Below are 19,523 nucleotides of genomic sequence, written 5' to 3' on the forward strand. Positions count from 1 at the left end.
AATCTAGTTAGATAGTAAAGATATATCATGTACAATCCAAAGGAAAACCAAACTTTGATCCCAAGTGTATAAGAGTAAACCTAGGAATGCAATCCAATACATGAAATGAAAGCAAACGCCAACTATGACTGAAAAAGAAATTCAATTGAAAGAGCCATACAATACCAAAAGAATGAATAGCATCTATGTTGCAGCCACCAACACGTAGCAAAAAGCAATACAACTGTAGTATTTGGATTGTAGTATTCCATCAGGTACGAAAACTTGAACCCAAAACATCTAGACCGTTCTCTTTTCCTGAATGAAAAATGTCATTACTGTAAGCAAAGACATTAAGACACTATATGCACTTGTAGAACATAAGCCAAGAACCAAGATGGGGCAACCATCAAATACATCATATATCCACTTGTTTCACACATTATAACTAAAATAAACAAATAAAGGAAATATTACCCAGTAGTTCATTAAGCTGATTATATCGCCAGACCTCTAGATCCTTAAAAAGGTCTACTTGCAAAGGATGGCTGATATGTCATACATGAAGGGACTTCGGGATGTTCCAGATCTTACAGGGATCTGGTTTGAATTCTTTTCATCAGACTTTTCTTGAGAAACGTAAGTATTTCCAGAGACTCTCCTATCATAGTCGAGATGCTTCTGACAATCGTTACCACTAACTTGCACCAAGTTCCCATAATCAGATATACATGTTGTCATAGGTTGGAGGTTTTCCAAATCTTCTCTGTACACTATTTGGGCTGCACATCTTACAGATTTATTATTGTCTGTTGTCATAAGAGTCATGACAAGAGTACCTTCGATATGCGACCAATCCTCAGGTTGAAAGTCATGATACATCTGCTGAAAGAAATCGAATGGTATATAGCTGATCCATACATTCCCATTATCAGCTGCTGCAGATGCACTAACAGAAACAACCTTTTGTATGGGAATGGCTTTTTCATCATTAACAATTTTAAAGATGATCCGTGGAGAGGCATGTTTCGACTGCCAGCTCCCATGAAAAACACCACATACTGCAAACCCCATTATTTGGGTATGACATTTGGGGGGTAACTTCAACACTATACTGCACCCATACCATTCTTCTTTCAACCAGCTTGGCATATTTGTTCCAGGAATAGCAATACTTAATCGATGATTTACTGCAGCACACTTCTGTACTCAACAGGAATTATTATATCAAAGTTGTTACTTAAGCACCTACATTATGGATTTATGGGCATATAAAATGCTGTAAACCATGCATTCTAAGTGTTTCCTAGGGACAAACTGAGATTAGATTATCAAAGTACTTAGATTAGACAGTTCTAAGTTCCCCTTTACTGGTTTACAAACACATTATTGTTTTAAAGTACCTCAATAAAAAAAAGGAAATAAAAAATGAGGTGTGTGTGTGAGATAGAGAGCGATCAAAAGAGAGAGATTGAGATTAGACACCTTAAGAAAAGATTGGTGCAACATCTTATCAAGGTGTCCTTCAGTCTCTTGACACTCTAGTAGTTTGTGGCAGTCTAGGAGCCATATCTTATATAGCCACTCATACTCTTTTGTTAAATCTCCAATCTTTTCCAGTGATCTGCAACCTCGTGCCTTCAATACTTGTATTCCTGATGGTAAAGAATGCAGATTTTGAAGCTTGTCACACTTATTCAACTCTAAAAGTTTAAGACGAGGAAGATCAGAGATGCCAGCAGGCAATTGAGTTAATCTCGAGTTTCCACTCAGATGTAACTCTTCCAAGTGGGAAAATGCATGAAGATTTTGAGGGAAGTCTTTTTCTTCAATTTGTCTCCAACTGAGATCTAATTTTTTCAAGCAAAACAAACTTTTCACAGTATGAAAACCGATGAAATCTGGCAGCCTTTCATAGTCCCACATCTCAGAGAGTCCTAGCAAAAGCTCTTCTAAGTTTTGCATGCTTTTGAAGTCCTCTGGCACTTTTTGCAGTTTCCCACAGTTGTGAAGATGAAGGCTCTTGAGATTTTTTAACTCACATATAGAGTTTGGAATGTTCTTGAGGTTCGTACAGTTTGTCAGATTCAATAACGATAGCCCAGACAAACTTGTAATTGACGGTGGCAGTTCCTCTATCTGACCACATTGATCAAGATATATTTTTGATAACTTCTCCATACACGGGGAGACTTCTGGGAGCATTTTAAGACTCTTGCAAGAGGAAAGAATTAAAGTCTCTAACGATGTCATCTTAATCGTAGATGGAAAACACTTGAGCTGCCAGCAATCACTCATGTCCATATAAACAAGCCGTCTATGAAATCCAACAGACTGATGAACCTCAAGCAAATTTCTACAATTTGCTAAGATCAACCTTTCAATATTTGGGCATCCAGAGACATCAGGAAACCTTGTTATGTTAAGCGAGTCACGAAGGTCGATAAACTTCAAGTTCAGTAGATTCTAAGAAATAAACAAGATAAATGAATACAATTTAATCAATGTACTAGGCATTTAAAAAACATAAACTTATGCTGTTTGTGCATGAAAAACGTACTAACGTAACTCTTTCTTCAGCAATTGGTTTCATGTTTTAATACCTTTCGCCCTTCCCACAAATGTTGAATGGCACTATTTACCATTTGAAGCCCAACAAGCTTACGCATACACTCCACTGGCAGGGAACGAAATGAGTATCCATGCCAACAAAGCCATTGTAACTCAGAAGGGAGAAAGGTAGGTTCATGGGATGGGAACTTTGAGTCAATATCGAGAAGTCGAAGATTTTCCATGCTTCTAAAAATTTCAGTTCTAAAACACAGCTTCTCATCATAGTGGTCGACATTGTATTCATTGTCTCGCAGAACTATGGCTTCAATTGCTTCTAGTTTCTGCATAAGCAAGTAAACGCAGATCAAATCATACAATCCTTAAGGTAAAAACAAAATACGTAACATCTTTTAGGTGTGTATATATGTGAATCTGTGTATATGTACACAGTACACCTAGATATAAGTGTATATACACACACACAAACACAAAGAATACATGTGTTATGTTTAATTAACACAGCCTCCTCACCCCACCCACACACACCCAAAAAATAACGGAAAAAAGAGAAGTTCCTTATGAGACTGGAACCCATGGTTGATGGGGCTCCTTTGGCAAAAGTCATTTAATGTGTGTCAAGAGAGAGAGAGAGAGAGAGAGAGAGAGAGAGAGAGAGATTCAGTACTCGGTTTCTCATGAGATGATGCATTTCTTCGATCTGCCAAATCCTACTATTAGAGAAAGTTTCACGGGCTACTTGTTGTCCCATTTCTTGTATGAGGTCATGCATGTCTAGCCTTTTCTTTGAAATGGTTATAAGAGACCTTTCAATGAGAACAGTAATTCCTAACGCGGAGTCAAAACCAAAGCTATCAAGTATTCTAGTTACATGTTCTTCATCCTTGCCCTTGAAAAAACATGCAATGTCCAAAAATATTTTCTTATCAATAAAATTCAATCCATCAAAACTTAATTTCAATGTCTCAAAAATCTCAATATTTGGTGCTTTGGCTAGTCTATTTAATGCACTTTCCCACACATTTAAGTTGTGCCTCCCATAGAAGAAAGAACCTAACACTTTCAAGGCTAAAGGGAGATACCCAGTGTAGCGTATAGCACGATATGACAGCTCCTTGTACATTTCTGGTGGGCTATTTCTTCTAAAAGCATGCCAACTGAAGAGCTGGACAGCTTGATCCATAGATAGAAGATTTGGTTTATGCGTCACATGTGCATCAGACAACATATGCTCATCCCTAGTGGTTATGATGATTCGACTTCCTTTTCCAAACCACTCGGGGCTTGCAGCAAGGTAATCTTTTTGCTGAACAGTATTCAGATCATCCAGAACAAGAAGAAGCTTTTTATTGGAAAGTCTTCTTTGTATCATTTCTGCTCCTTGATAAGGATAGTCAATATTGAAGTCATGCCGCATTAAAATATCTCTTAGAATCTTCTCTTGTAAGGCACATATATCTTTCTTGTTAGAACCATTTTCTCTTACATCTTCAAGAAAGCTACTACCCTCAAACTTATAAGCAATTCTCTGAAATATAGCTTGAGCAATAGTTGTCTTACCAATCCCGCCCATTCCCAATATCCCTACCACTCGCACCTCTTCAGTTGCATTTATATCTAATAGAGAATTTAATGCATCCATATGAGACTCAATACCGATTAGATTATTCTCCATCCCATAAGGTTTTATATTGCATAAGATGTCCTGAACAATCTTGCTGATAAATTCAGATTCACCACTGCAACATTAAGAGCATGGTTAGCAAGTAATATGATATGAAAAATGTTGAGTGTTGAATCAGAAACACACAAGTGATTACTCTCTAAGTTTACTGAAATGTATTTCTGAATTATGATGAGAAAACTGATTACCGACTCAATGCATATATAGTAAACTGCAAACTAAAAAAGTAGAGAAAATAGGCTTACTACTACCACTAACTCGAACTAAATCAAATAATGTAAATAGGAACTAGAAACTGACTCAATGGTCCATACATGCGCAGATGAAATCATTCTTGAATTGACTGAGTAAACCTTCTGAATCAGCAAACTGTGGTGGCTTGATGTTGTATCTTCAACATTGAGATGCTGAATTTTTTATGAACATATTTTGGGAAGTTCTGGTCAACTGAGTTGGAGCATTTTGAGTTTTGGAGGGAGATATTTTTGGGGAATTCTGGTCTATATAACGACTTAAGAAGATTGTGCTAGAAGTTTAATGAGAAACCTGATAAAATGGATGCTTTACCGTATTTTGGTTAAAATGAGAAATCTTTCTACATAGTGTTTTTCTTGTAGTTTAGATAATATGAAATAACAGGATGTGACACGAGGACATGAGATAAATGGTGAGGATCAAGCCCAGCCTGACCATAACTAGGCTACCATTTCAGGAACACTAACCGTTTAATACCAGGTGACCAGCAAGACTGAGTTAAAGATCAAGACAAATAAAGAGAGTAAACCAAGTATCAGTTGGACATTAGAAACTACGTTTCAATAATCAAATGTTCTAGTAAAATCTGCTTCTAAAATTTTCATGTTTGAATATTCAAAAACCATATATTTAAAGTTTCAGATTGAAAATATAAAGTTTCAAATAGAACAAACTTTAATTATAAAAAAGGGTAAAGAGTTACTTCTTTACTTCTACTTAGTATGTAACTTAAAACGTGTGACATTTGTATAACTAGTCACCAAAACATAATTTATAGTCGTTATCATAATACTATCAAAGACCTTTAACCAAGCACTCTTTCAAGGCATAGTTTGAAGGTATCCTCTTTTGGTGGTGGGTGCTACAAAATATATATAGTATTTTTGTTGGTAAAAAGTGGTCCAATTGGTGCAAATGGAAAGAGTTGGTTGGGCACACTAAAATCTAATATCTTTAATAATATTATAAAAATGTAACACTCTATTAATTTTAATTATATATTATAAACTTGCATATCACACATGATAATATGTTACTAGTTGTCGCCATCATCTTCATTAGAAGAGCACATAATTGTGTTATATTTATATTTTAAAAAATTTAAAATTGTTGAAACATTAATCCAGCCAAGATGATGCTATACTGCAAAAACATTGTGTGGTTCGAGTATATATATATATATATATATATGGGGAAGGGAATATGAGGCTGTTAGCACTCAAGTTGAGTGAAAACCCCCTCACATACTTTTTTTTAAAAGGTAAAAATCATGGGGGGCCATGTATTTATTTAAAATATTAAAATATTAGTATGTGAGGGGTTTTTCACTCAAGTCGGGTGCATAACAGTCTCATACTCACTTTTCCCGATATATATATATATATATATATATATATGTTTTTAGGTAATAACAGAGGTAATGTTTAAACATATCTAGATCTGTAAATTAGAAATATTAAATAACAATTTGGGGGACAATAAGGGCTTTTAAGAACCTATATATGATGTTGAAGGACTAAAAGTATCATAGAGAGTCAATGATGACAATATCCAAATGATCTAAGGGTTACAAATCAAACTTTGAAATTGATCCAAGGGCTCTCCCTTAATAAGAAGATATTAAAGTTTTTTGACCTTTTGTTTTATATAATATTATAGATATAGATAGATTATAGGGGAAAGATAATTTGAGACCAACTAAAAAAAGTCCAAAAAAGGACCATTGATTTTCGTAACTTACACACCACCATCATCATCTACTACGATATACAAAACTTTTTTGTAAAAACATTAAGACTTTCCAGCGACAGGCCCACAGAAAAATCATGTGTAAGTTAACTTACACATGATTTTCTGGTGGGTCCGTCGCCGAAAAGTCTTAGTGTTTTTACAAAAAAGTCTTGTATATCGTAATAGATGATGATGGTGTACAAAAATCAATGGTCCTAGTTGGTCCTAAAATAAGAGGTGGTCTCAAAATATCTCACCCCTGGATTATAGATTATAGATTAGAGATAGAGATTAGATATTAGAGATAGTGATGATGCAAAATTAACATTGATGACACAGTAAAACTAATGATTTTATAAACTCTCTTCCCAAAGTGTCCCATAACCCCGGAATACAATCTTTTATGCGTGTTCATAAATTTTCTGAGTAACGGATCAAGGAAAACTAACCCATCTGATTTAGAGTAATGCAAGCCAGATATGTTTGAAGCTGCGACCAAAGCTTCCTTCCAAGAATGCAGTTTGTTAGGATCTCTTTTGAACTTTTTCCCGCGCCGTTGAAAGGCTTCAGCGAACTTTCCTTTCAGGCCTCGCACATCTGATGGATTCACATGGTAGAACACTGGCAACACCTTTTGTCCCATCCGTTTATGGCATTCCATAATTTTGGCAAGCTCTTCCAAACACCATGAAGAGTTTGCATAATTTTCCGAGAAAACAACCACTGCATACCTTGATTCTTCAATCGCTTTCAACAATTCTGGGGATATCAGTTTTCCTCTATGGATCATCTCGTCTTTGAACGCATATACGTTCTTATGACTTAGAGCTGCATATAGATGATCTACAAAACTGTTTCGAGTGTCCTTCCCTCTAAAGCTTAAAAACACATCATATGTCCAATTTTCATTTGTTTTGGAAGATGAAGAAGAGTCACAATCAGAAGCCATAAAAACACAGGATAACAATGGTGTCACAAAACTTTGGAGTGCAAAAAGAAAGTAAACTCTTTGTTTGTTTGACACTAACTAGTTATTTTTATATTCTAAAGCTGTTTTAAATTACAAAGTTGGTAAACGATGGAGTAAATTGCATGATCTTCCTTGAACTTATGGCCAAATGACATGACTCATCCTTTATAGAACTAGGACTTAAGTTTTCATAAGTGTCTAGCTAATTCCTATGATTACCAACTCACTTTATGTATCACAGTTTAATTATTTCATCTTAAATAAATTTTCAAACATGAGCAAGTATTTTTAACTCAAAACTGTTCACCTTTTACATACATCCAAAAAGAGATAGGCAAAGCAGGTAAAGCCGAACTCCAGTCCCCTGTCCGGGCTGAGACAGGGCCAAAAAAGCCCATCTTGACAAAGACTGGTCCCCGCTAAGCTTGTTTCAGACCACATTCAAGTTCAAAACCTGGAATCAGTCATAGCCAGGTCTATTAAAGCTTGGTGACCAAAACAAGTGCATCATTATCTTTGTTAGAGGCTTTCAGAACACTTCTTACTCTACAAGGCTTTAACACTTCAGTTTTAGATTTTAGTTTCCTACAACTTATATTTTCTTCACTGCAACTTTAATTTGTTCTTGACACTTCTTTCCCCTAGCAAACATGAGAGTTTTTAGCTTAGTTTTGAGCTCATTCCCATAAGGCAACATGCATCTACTGTTTTACTATATACTTTCAAGTTTCAACGATCATTCTGTTTGTTTGAGCTTATTTAGTATCGATAATGAAAATACGACCTAAAAATCTGTATTAAGCACTTAAGCTCTTATGTCTACTTTAAGTAATATTGATCTTCTGGTTATTTTTCATGTTCACTTGGAGGATATTACAATCTTGTTATCTGGATGAAAATAAACAAATATGGGGTCAGAACAAAAACACCCGGAGCAGCCCAGTGCGGCCCCTAGTTGGACAGATACTAGCCTGACTAACCTAAAAATCTAAAAATTGCCCAAAAATGCAGCTGGAGTGGGCCAGACTCGTAAGGGTTTTAAAATCCAGACTGTTGCGCCTAAAATTGACCAGGCCTAAGACCGATCCAGGTTGAGTTTTGCCTATCTCTTCATCCTAACACCCTCTAATTTATCAAATTATGCATTGCGTATTAGTAACTATTGAATTTGACCCTAAAGAATATAAGATAACAAGAATAGTATTTATGTATAATTATACTTTGTATTAAAAGAACTTTCACTATTTCATTAGAATTTCACAAGACATTTGATAACAGATGCTAATATGTACCCTTTTAAAAGTTTACACTGCCTCCGAAGCAAAAAGTGAATCTATAAATTAAGTAGTAAAAGAATTTCTAAGCTAAAAGTACACAATTAATCTCATATATCAGCCTCCATAATCAACCACCCATCAGCTAAACAAGTATCATCATTCCACTCTTCTGTCGGTCTTGAATTTGACTAAATAAAGTCAACTTTTCAAATCTTGAGACATTCTGTAACTGGTGAGCCGAATTCATGAATACCTTGTCCCTAACCTATAACGCATAAGTTGCCACAAGACATTCACCCAAGTGTCTGGGACACCGGGTAGGCACCAATGCATGCAGTCCTGTCCCCATATGGACACGGCATCCTTTTTTCCCAGCCAAGTGGCTGGATGCGCATCCACTCTGAACTCACTCATAAGAGTCAGGTCAAGTAGTTCAATATCTGTTTCTTGCAGTGCCTTGATAATTAGTTGATTTATTAGTCTTGCTTCTTTGTTGACTCCATTATTGCTGGGAGCAAACCACAAGTCAAGCTGTCCAGGTATCAACATGTAAATATCTTATAGCTTTATAATCAAATACATAATATCATCATAAAATTGGCAAAAGAAGGTGGGATTCTACTACTACTTCCAGAAGGCTTGATATTTTCCCATGCTTTGTAAAGGCGGGAGGCTAAACAAGCAATGAAACGTTTGAATGCAACGTGGATAAGGTCAAAAGCTACTCTAACATACTTGACTAGGCACAGTTTCATTTAGTGCTTGATGGTGATCAATTGTCCATATATAGAATTTGACTTTCAAAGACAAACACCAACATATTCCAAAATTATAATGAACTGAACTTAACTGTTGTGGTTAACTTTTTGATACAGAACAAAATGAATACACACGGTCAAGAATAGTTATACAACACCAAACTTTTAAATGAATAAATGTACATTGTCAAAGTGATTATCTAAGATTGGATAAACAAAAACAGATAATAACATTAAAAGAAAATTGACCGGAGATTATAATGGTTGTTTAAAGTGGTAATAGTTGGAGGTTTAGTTAGCAAATTCTAACTGTTTAAGAAAAGAAATGATTAATTGGCCAAAGAGGACATTAGTAGACACAGTTTGTGAAACGCAGATATAATCTAAAGTTAGGTTGAAAGAAGGATAAATAAGCAACTTAATCTTAGCTTGGATAATTAGTATTGTGCAGCTGGTACCCCAAAATAATCTGAAAAATCGTAAATATTTTACGTGTATAGATATATTAACTTACTACTGCCCCAATGCCCCACACTTCAGATAATATATAAACAATCCGCAAATGCAAATCCAAACACCCGTAACTAACAGAAGTATAATCGATGAACCATGATACGGATAAAAAGAATATAGAGATATAAACATATCGTACCTCAGATTTTTTAAGGGGTTCATCAAACAAGCAACTTCCGTTTTGATTCCAATCACCCCCATGAAAGTGCCTAGGTGATTGTAGCCGCCAAAATTTTAGTGTTCTAGGGAATTCCTTTTCAATATGAGCAGCCATGTGTTTTAGTACAATTTGAAGCCCATTCATCATATCTGGAGCAGGAACTATTGGTTTCCCCCCTTCGTAGAAAGCAAGAGGCGACTCTTTTGGGAACTTATCATAACCCCACCTACAAATCAGTCATTCTAACTTATAACCAACAAACAAACAAAAATCAATTTGCATTTTGAGAATGAGAACGTGGAGGCAGTCAATGTACCAGTGTCCCGTATTGAAAATGAGAACATCATAAAATCCATCGATATCTGCCCAATCTTTTGCAGGAATATCCACATCTACACGATGAACTCCCTTCATTTCATCTCCCTCATTGATGTCTGACTGTTTTGGCTGCCACCTTGATATAATCAGTAATAAGAAGTAAGATGATTAACTTTCAATAATAATGCAACTAAAACAGCAACTCAGTAGGATGTGAATGACATTCAAAATAAGAAACAAAAAAACTTGCACCAATTTTGGTGCCATTTTCGTCAGCAAACTTGATCAAAGTAGTACTAAAGGATGTTACTACTCTATGACATTGAAAAGCAGAAACTTTCACCAAGTTTGATGGCGAAAATGGCACCAATCATACTTTATAACCAATGATGGCATTGACTCTAAACTAAACCACATTGCTACTTTATGACATCAAAATAACATAAAAAGATAAAAAGAAACTTTACTTTGATGTCGAAACAAAACGGATCATACTATAACAAGCAACATGAAATATCCAGATTACTTACTTTATGGCATTAGCTCTAAACTAACATATTGGTACAATATACATAGATCCAAACCAAATAATCACACATTGATCAACAATTGTAAACAAAAGTAAAACCACTTACTCGTATTTCGCTAACAAAACCGCACGATGATATCCAACCGTAACATTAAACTTAGGAAAATAAGCTCCTCTCCAAGCCCCTTTCCTTTTCCATTTCTTAGCACCCAAATCAGCAACTCTAAGTATACACAACAAACTCACTACAAAATTCTCATTCAAAGAATCCCCAACAAACCCAATACTTTTATCCCTCATCACACTCATAAACTCGACCGGGTCAATCTCAAAAAGTTCACATTTTTCGGGCACCCATTTCCAAGAAGTGATCAAATCCATATTGTCTCTTTGGTTTCTTATGCAATTCCATGAGTTTCTTTGAAACGGGCAAGTTTCATCATAAATGGGCTTTTTTCGGGTCGGGTCAAAAACCCATTTGCCTGTGAAAAGGTTGCAGGGTATTGGAGGTAAAGATGGGGTTTTTGGATTTGGGAAAAAAGGGAGTAGCTTTGAGTAGAATATAGTAAATAAAATTGTTGTGAGGATTAACCATGTAAAGAGTGATGAACGTAGTTTAGTAGCCATTTTACATATATGTACGTATATATGAGATGCAGGGAAGCGAGAGATCTGCAAATGGTTCTTATGTTTTGCAAAGTGTGATCTTTGTTTTTTCTTAGTTTAAGTGTTGTGGCAAAGTTCTTTTAGCTTTGGGATAATTATAATTTCATGAATATTATTGGTAAATTTAAAAATAGCATATATGTCTAATTAAATTTTAAAATATCAAAATTATCATTATTAAATTTAAAATATATCAAATGTACAAAAATAAAAGATAATCAAAATAAAACAATAAAATTCTTTATAACTATAAAGAACATTAACAATTCACAATTATACCCTTTTTGTTATAATCCTTATTTGATAACTATATACATTATACAGATCTTTATTCTCATTGCATTTCTAATTGCTGCAATAAGAGCCCACTACGTTTCCTTATTTGATAACTATATACATTATACAGATCTTTATTCTCATTGCATTTCTAATTGCTGCAATAAGAGCCCACTACGTTCCATTAAAATTTTAACATGACAGTGTATAAAATAAAGAAACAAAAGAATCATTCTACCTATTTGTCTAATTGTTGTGGCATTTGAAGTCTTCCGAATGTCCATCGCATGTAAATTCCCTCTCGATATTACCACCAATTCAGTTACAAAAACATTTACTATATCAACCAATTATAGCATTTAATTAAAAACTACACGCACACACAGTACATACAGTATAGATGTTTCTTTACCAAAAACCATATTACCAAAGTCACTCGATTAAAACTAATAAAGAATGATTAATTCATAAGAAATAGATTAAATAAATCTTATCAATTAGTATGACTTGATCTGGAAATCCATCATAAAAACATAATAATTATTAGGGATTATAACAAAGAGGGTGTAATTGTCAATTGCAAATGGTTTTTTTTTTAATTTTAAAAGATTTTATTGTTTATTTTGATTATCTTTAATCATTTGGGTAAATTTGATATAATTCAAGTTTAACAATGTCATCGCTAAAATAAATAAAAGACAATTGTCTTTCAAAAGTATTTTTAAAAATGTGATGTGGCAAATCTACAATTTTACTTAAAAAGGTTTTTATTTTAATTATGATGTCATAAATAATTTACACTATTTTAATTAAAAGTAGGTCACTAAATGCTTATTTAAAGTTATTAATCTTTTATTTACAAATAAAGAATATTCTTTTATATAGTATATAGTATCCTTTTATGTTTTGTTAATGCAATAGGTATTTTATCAATATATAAATATTGTGTTATTCAATTCATCATCTCCAAAAATTACTTACATATTTTTTACTTTTATAATTCTAATTTAAATGTCTGGATTGAACCCGGGTAAATTCGCTAGTTTTTTATAATTTCAAATTTAATTGGGTATATATATGATATTTTCAAAGTTATCAATGGCATATATGAAATTATCCCTTTAGCTTTTCACTTCGATTTATTTTAACATCTTAATTATATTTTTACCTGATTAAAATTGAAATTTTCATATTTATCCAACTTTAAATAATGTCAAATCTACTCATTCTAATATTCTATTACGAACTGAGTTAAACCTAAATTTACATCAATATAAGGGAAAATTACTTGAATTAAAGGGATATTTTGCAATCGACACAATTTTTTTAAAAATCTTTAATTTGGACAAAAAGTCAGTGTGCAACAATGTAAAACCTTACGTATGGACTTAAACGACTTAGGTTATGACATTTGGCTGGTGGGGTTGTACTTTCATGTGAAGTCAAATCGGGAGAACAAAACGAGTTTTATACATATACATACATCTTTTTTCTCGCAAGAAAATCCAACCTTAAACAACATATTGTGAACCAAATTCCATATTATACCCTATTGCAATATTGCTGAAGGCTAACGCCAAACGGTCTATTAACTCCTTACTTTTCGTCTTGTATTCGAAATCATACAACCTTAACAAAACAATCCCCCTAACCACCCACCCGCATAATGGCCAGACTGGGTATGTATTTCTCTTTTTGAAAGCTATCATGTTGAGTACTTGCTTGTTAACAATCAATATATAAAAATAGAAATAGAAAAAACTTATATATAAACCTATTAGTCGATTGAAAACAAGCAAACTTAAGTACCCGAGCATATTATGTCTACATACTTCTGTTAAGTACCCACCCGCATAATGTTGTATGTATATGTGAAACGAGTACAAAGTATATAGCTATAAGAAAGAGAAGATGGAAAGAGGGGAAGAAAAAAAACATGTTTATATGGAAATCTATATATATATATATATATATAGGCATAAAATTCATGGCGGCCCAAGCATATATTCATTAATCAAGAAATATTAAAAAATTTGTATGTGAGGGGTTCCACACCTAAGCTTAAATGTCGGACAACCTTATATTCATTTTTTCCATATATATATATATATATATATACCACCAGCTGCCACTTTTCATGAGAGGTTCTAGATTCGAGTCTTGCCAAAGGCAAACTTGAGATAATAAGGGGATTATTAAGTGGTTGATATTTACCTGGACACTAGCCTAGCTGGAGGATTAGTGGATACCAAATGGTACATCGGATCAGGGGTTCCCAGCTAATTACCCTTATATATATATGTGTGTGTGTGTGTGTATGTGTGTGTGTGCAAGTTATTTTAGGACCAATTTTAGGACATGTGTTTTTTGTAACTTACACACCACCATGATTTTCCAACCACCGCGTCGCCAAAAAATCATGTGTAAATTAACTTACACTTGTGTATGTTACACATGTGTAAGTTAACTTACACATGATTCTTCGGTGGGCCCGTTGCCGGAAAGTCTTAGTGTTTTTACAAAAAAAGTCTTGTATATCGTAGTAGATGATGATGGTGATGTGTAAGTTACAAAAACACATGTCCTAATTGGTCCTAAAATAAGAGGTGGTCATAAAATAATATATATATATATATATATAAGTTTTTTCTTTCCTTCCAATTTAACTTCACATGGAAGTAGTACATAAGCCCCAACAGCCACATGTCATAAACTAAGTGACTTAAGTTAATCCGTGAAGATTTTACATTGTTTCACCCTGACTTCTTGTCCAAAGTGAAAGATTTTGAGCAGTATCAGTCACTCGGGCAAACCAACCCTCTTCCGAGAAAAATTGTTTTAAAAAGGTTGTCTAGGTTATATACCTCTTTCAATTTGTCTATTCAAGTAATTTTTTCTTATTTTTTTATATATCCTTTAAAAGAACAAATAAATGAATAGTTTGTAATCAACAATCAATTATAATATATATATATATATATTAAAAACAAAGTATCGAAAAGCGTGTAAAGAATAGTCTATATATATATATATATGTATTTTTTTTTATTTTCACTACATAAGTTTCAACCTTTACATTTTTAGCAATAAACTATAATATATTTTAGTAAATTTTTTGTTCTATTTATTTTCACCACAAAACTTTCAATCTTTACATTTTTAACACTGAACTATAATATTTTTAGTAATAGTATACTTTTTATACTCTTTTACTTTCACCACAAAAGTTTCAATCTTTACACTTTTAGCACTAAACTATAATACTTTTTAGTAAACTTTTTATTCTTTTTATTATCAACACAAAACTTTCAATCTTTATACTTTTAGCACTAAACTATAATATTTTTTAGTAAACTTTGTATTCTTTTTATTTTCACCACAATATTTTAACTCTTTACACTTTTAGCACTAAACTTTCATAGTTTTTAATTTTCTTTTATTTTAAGGTACGGGAAAGCATGTATAGAATAATATACTTTTTATTTTATTTTTTATTTTCACCACAATAGTTTCACTCTTTACACTTTTAGAACAAAACTATTATAATTCTTAGTAAACTTTTTAATCTTTTTATTTTCACCACAGTATCTTAACTCCTTACACTTTTAAAACTAAATTTTTCTACTTTTTATAATCTTTTATTTTAACTAAATTTTAACCTCTTACACTTTAGCAACATACTTTTTAACCCATATATTAAAAAAAAATGTACGGAAAAACTTGTAAAGAATAATAAACTTTCTATTCATTTTATTTTAACCACAATATTTTAACCCTTATACTTTTAGCACTAAATTTCTATACTTTTTGATTTTCTTTTATTTTCACCACAACATTTAAGTCTCTTACACTTTTAGCACTAAACTTTTATGCGAACGACTTTCACACAAAACTTTTACAGTTCATTTTTTAACTGATAAATGTCAATTTTTAATAATTTGAATAATACATGTTTTCTTCAAATAGTTTATGACGCATTATCTCTTGAATAATATTTTTTATTAAATCGTTAACAAATGTAATGTCTCCCGGGGCAACGCCCGGGTGACATATCTTGTTACACATTAAAATAAATATATACTCTTAATACAATAATAATCAATATATAGTGGTTGTTCTCAATACAATAACAATCAAACATGACCAATTATAGCAAATATAACGAATATAATATATCTATATGTATCTATGCTGGTAATTACGGTTGAAGGCATTCAACAATGTATAACTTATGTTCAAATATGTTTACTTGTACTACTTTGTGTTATAATTTAAGTTTTGTAAACTCCAATGTTTATACACCAACTTTTAGTTCCAACTGCAATTGCAAAATAGGTGCGGTAAATGATAATAAACTCATAAGAATTACGTACCAAAAATGAAATATAGTTCACAATTCGAAATAAAAATTACCAAAAATGATAACAGAGAGTTTGTGATTTGGATACATTTAATAGAATGTTACTTAAAATTGGATAAATATTAAAGTTTGAACTTTAATTCGGTAGATATGTAATTAAGGTGTTAAAATTGAATACGTATGAAATTCTCTCAATAAACAAGGGATTAATATTGCGTAATGGGTTGACACTATCATGAATGGTAGGTTTTCTTGGTTTCACCCACCGGAAATATAATATATATGTATAATTCATTATTAACATACTTATATGTGAAAACTTTCTACGTGATTTAAAGTTTTTTATATTTTTTTTTGTACTTCCCATAGCACGAGGGTTAAAAAGCCCGTGCTACGCACGTCCGGTTTGAAATTCGTTGTTCGTATGCTTTTGTTTGCGGGTTCCTTAAGTATGTAACAAAATTTATGGTTTTGTATAACGGATGTCTTGAAACTGATGGTTGTGAAAGATATCAGGAACTTTCATGTTCACTGTGTCTTCTATAGAAGAAGATTAAGGAGGAATGTAATGAAGTGATCACCTAAGAAAGAAGAACCTATAAGACAACCTTTGATGTGAGTAATAAAATGATGTTAAAGTTCTATCATTTAAGCTTTGCAGAACCATATGAAAAATGGTTGCATATCCCACAAATATGTACCAACATAGAAAAACACATTATGATAGAGTAGCATCATTCAAACCTTTGTCGAAGGGGAACAAAAAGGATGACGGCCACATAAGTATTAGCAAAAGGATATTTAAACAAAGGTTTGATGGCTGTTGCATTGGTGTGTCGTTACATCCCGTTTATTATAAGTGAGAGTAATTGGGTTCAACTCTGATGCCCCTTCTTCAGTTGGCTTCAATTTTGTAGGCTTGGATTGTTTAGATCGCAAAAGGTATTGTCTGCGTATGGATTCCTTTTTGTGTTCAGTTTCTTGTTTCTGATCGGCTAAGGATGCGGTTTGTTGTGATTCATCATCTTCATTTTCTGCTTCTTCATCAGTTGATTGAGTGGTTGGTTGTGATTCACCATAGTCACTTTCTTGATCCTCATCAGTTGATAGTGTGGTTTCTTTTGACTCATTATTATTCTGTTCTTCAATGTCATTTTCTTCATTCTGGACAGGTTCATTGTTGATCTGATATTCCTCACTTTCATTTATTGGTGGGTTGTGAATGGCTTTCTCTGCATCCCGGGCTTCAGCGTAGATTGTTTCATCCATTACAGTTGTTGTGCAGTGGTGTATGTGGTTAGTACATTAATTATAGGATGGTGATACATACATATGACAGGTATATAGTTGTTATGTGTTCGTATGTATATATAGTATAGTCATCGGTTAGTCTGTTCTGTTTCCAATTCGTATGATGTATTTTTATATTCTATGGAAGGAAGTGGTATCAATTATTTTGTTCTCCATATATGTTAACCATTTTAGTAATAATTTGAATTAGTAATAAAATAGGAAATTAAAGTAGATGCAACTGAATCTTATATTCAATAACTTGATTTTCTTAGAAGTAAACTGATAAAAGTAAAAAACATAGGATAGTTGGAAATATTGTTTACGGTACATTTATTGAACTTCGAGAAGTAAACACACAAAGGTCTAGTATTTCTGTTGATCATAGAAGCGCATATGATTGTCAACAGATGTTAAAGTGCATCGTGTCCCCCTGGATTCCCCTATATGGGTGCAACTCAAACCGTACGACACTCCATGGTGTCAAACCTGTTTCGTTGAAGACTTTTTTCCAGTTCGTAACCATAACTACACGATTTTCTTCAGCCGGTTTCTTTGGGTCCTTCTCCGCATAAACTGCTCCACCATACATAAAGCTTTGGCAACGAAGTACAGCAACGGTGTAGCGATGCAGTTGATGATGTTGAGCGAATCTCCTTGGTATCGTCTGCATAAACATAATTTTTTATATGATTTATGTTATTTTATTTAAGAAGTTGATTGTGTTTTATAAGAATGTACCATGACTTCGTGGTTAAGGATGTTGGATTCCAACTGCTTGACGAAATACGGACGTGTTTGGATATGGGGGTGTCCTGTGGTACTGCAATTGTGTTTTGGTACCACGTCAAGAGCGAGGCCGTCACTATTGAATAACTTCACGTTATAACTGTTTATACCATCTGCTTGGATTCCCATGTGAGTGAACATTAGGTAGTGGCCGTGTTCTACATCGTTATCGGTGCAAAACGCCTTCCAGTGAGGGCCTCCAAACCCGCTAGGGACCCCTCTGCTTTTCTTTTCCTTGAATTCATAAAGCACATTGACTTTGGTTGTTTCGAGACCTCGAGTTATGTAGGCTTTGTTGTGGTATTCAGTGTTGTTTGGATTACTTAGGTGGGAGAGAAATGTTAGAGGCAATTCCTGTGGGATACCAATATACACTATTTAGCTTGGCAGGATAATATTTTTCGATTTATCATTATGTTAAATCGTTATAGTAAATATATGATGTAGGAATGGGACCTGTTTCTCATAGGATGCTTCAGTTGCTTTGACAATGCATGATTTCTTTGCATTATGACCCACGTGATGGTCTTCAAAGCATATCCCTTCCGAACAGTAACTGGCTACCTTGAAGTTATTCTCGGATTTCGATATAAACGTCAGCTTCGTCACGTTACTCTTGGGAAAGCTCTGCACAAACGATGTCCATTGGGAACCATACAGTCTTATGAGTTTTGTTTGAGTTAGTTCCACTTGTACTGTGAAGCGCCGCTCCATTTTGTCTTCTATGTTCAAATTTTGTGGCATACTTCGTAGGTTCATATGGAAAACTTTGGGCAAAACCTAACAAAAAAACCAATTATGCGTTATATGTTGGCGTAGTATATGTAAATTAAATTGTGTGTTCTGTGTAAAAGTGTTTTTTGGATTATAGTATTTGCGTAACTCTTGTTACCAGTCCTTCCTTGAGGTTGTTTGTGTTGCTGATATCCACCAAGATTGTAAAAGCCATCTAAATATTTTGAGAGAAGACAGTTACAATTATAAGTATGAAGTATTAGTATAACATAGAAAACATGAATTACAGAAGAGGAACCTTTGATTAGATAGTAGCTAATTATAAGAAGCGCAGAGAATGAGGATGACTGATTCATCAACCTGGTTTATGATTTATAGGTTAACCAATTGGTCACTCATAAGTCAATCATTAATTATTTTGAGGGTTACATCTAAGTTATTAAGAGTCATAGAATTTGTTAAATGGATTGAAAATGGATAAGTGAAAGGTTTTGGTTATTAAAATTCCCATGTTAGTTACGTAAAATCATATATCAGATATTAGTCTTTTGTAACGGATTTTCATGTGTTTTATATGGTTTCTGATTCTTTTTTAATGTTGGGTATAACAACCGACTATGCACTTGTAAGAATTAATGATAGTTAAATATAAGTTTTAATTC

The 19,523-nt window shown here is 33.3% G+C and overlaps 3 protein-coding genes across 3 annotated transcripts; all 3 read right to left on the reverse strand.

The window, feature by feature from the left end:
- Positions 1-2,232, reverse strand: LOC122591831 (disease resistance-like protein DSC1). The gene is made up of 3 exons (XM_043764061.1): positions 1,465-2,232; positions 457-1,182; positions 1-297 (listed from the first exon to the last, which is right to left on the reverse strand). The coding sequence occupies exons 1-2, from the start codon at positions 2,230-2,232 to the stop codon at positions 511-513; spliced, it is 1,440 nt and encodes a 479-aa protein (XP_043619996.1). The 3' UTR covers positions 1-297; positions 457-510.
- Positions 2,233-2,497: 265 nt separating this feature from the next.
- Positions 2,498-7,169, reverse strand: LOC122591832 (disease resistance protein Roq1-like). The gene is made up of 3 exons (XM_043764062.1): positions 6,670-7,169; positions 3,218-4,289; positions 2,498-2,873 (listed from the first exon to the last, which is right to left on the reverse strand). The coding sequence occupies exons 1-3, from the start codon at positions 7,167-7,169 to the stop codon at positions 2,556-2,558; spliced, it is 1,890 nt and encodes a 629-aa protein (XP_043619997.1). The 3' UTR covers positions 2,498-2,555.
- A 1,241-nt stretch (positions 7,170-8,410) lies between these two features.
- Positions 8,411-11,452, reverse strand: LOC122593369 (protein trichome birefringence-like 12). Its single transcript, XM_043765765.1, has 4 exons — positions 10,852-11,452; positions 10,215-10,352; positions 9,878-10,124; positions 8,411-8,998 (listed from the first exon to the last, which is right to left on the reverse strand). The coding sequence occupies exons 1-4, from the start codon at positions 11,370-11,372 to the stop codon at positions 8,711-8,713; spliced, it is 1,194 nt and encodes a 397-aa protein (XP_043621700.1). The 5' UTR covers positions 11,373-11,452; the 3' UTR covers positions 8,411-8,710.
- Positions 11,453-19,523: the final 8,071 nt, after the last annotated feature.

This window comes from Erigeron canadensis, chromosome 3 (assembly GCF_010389155.1).
Source record: "Erigeron canadensis isolate Cc75 chromosome 3, C_canadensis_v1, whole genome shotgun sequence".
NCBI lineage: Eukaryota > Viridiplantae > Streptophyta > Magnoliopsida > Asterales > Asteraceae > Erigeron > Erigeron canadensis.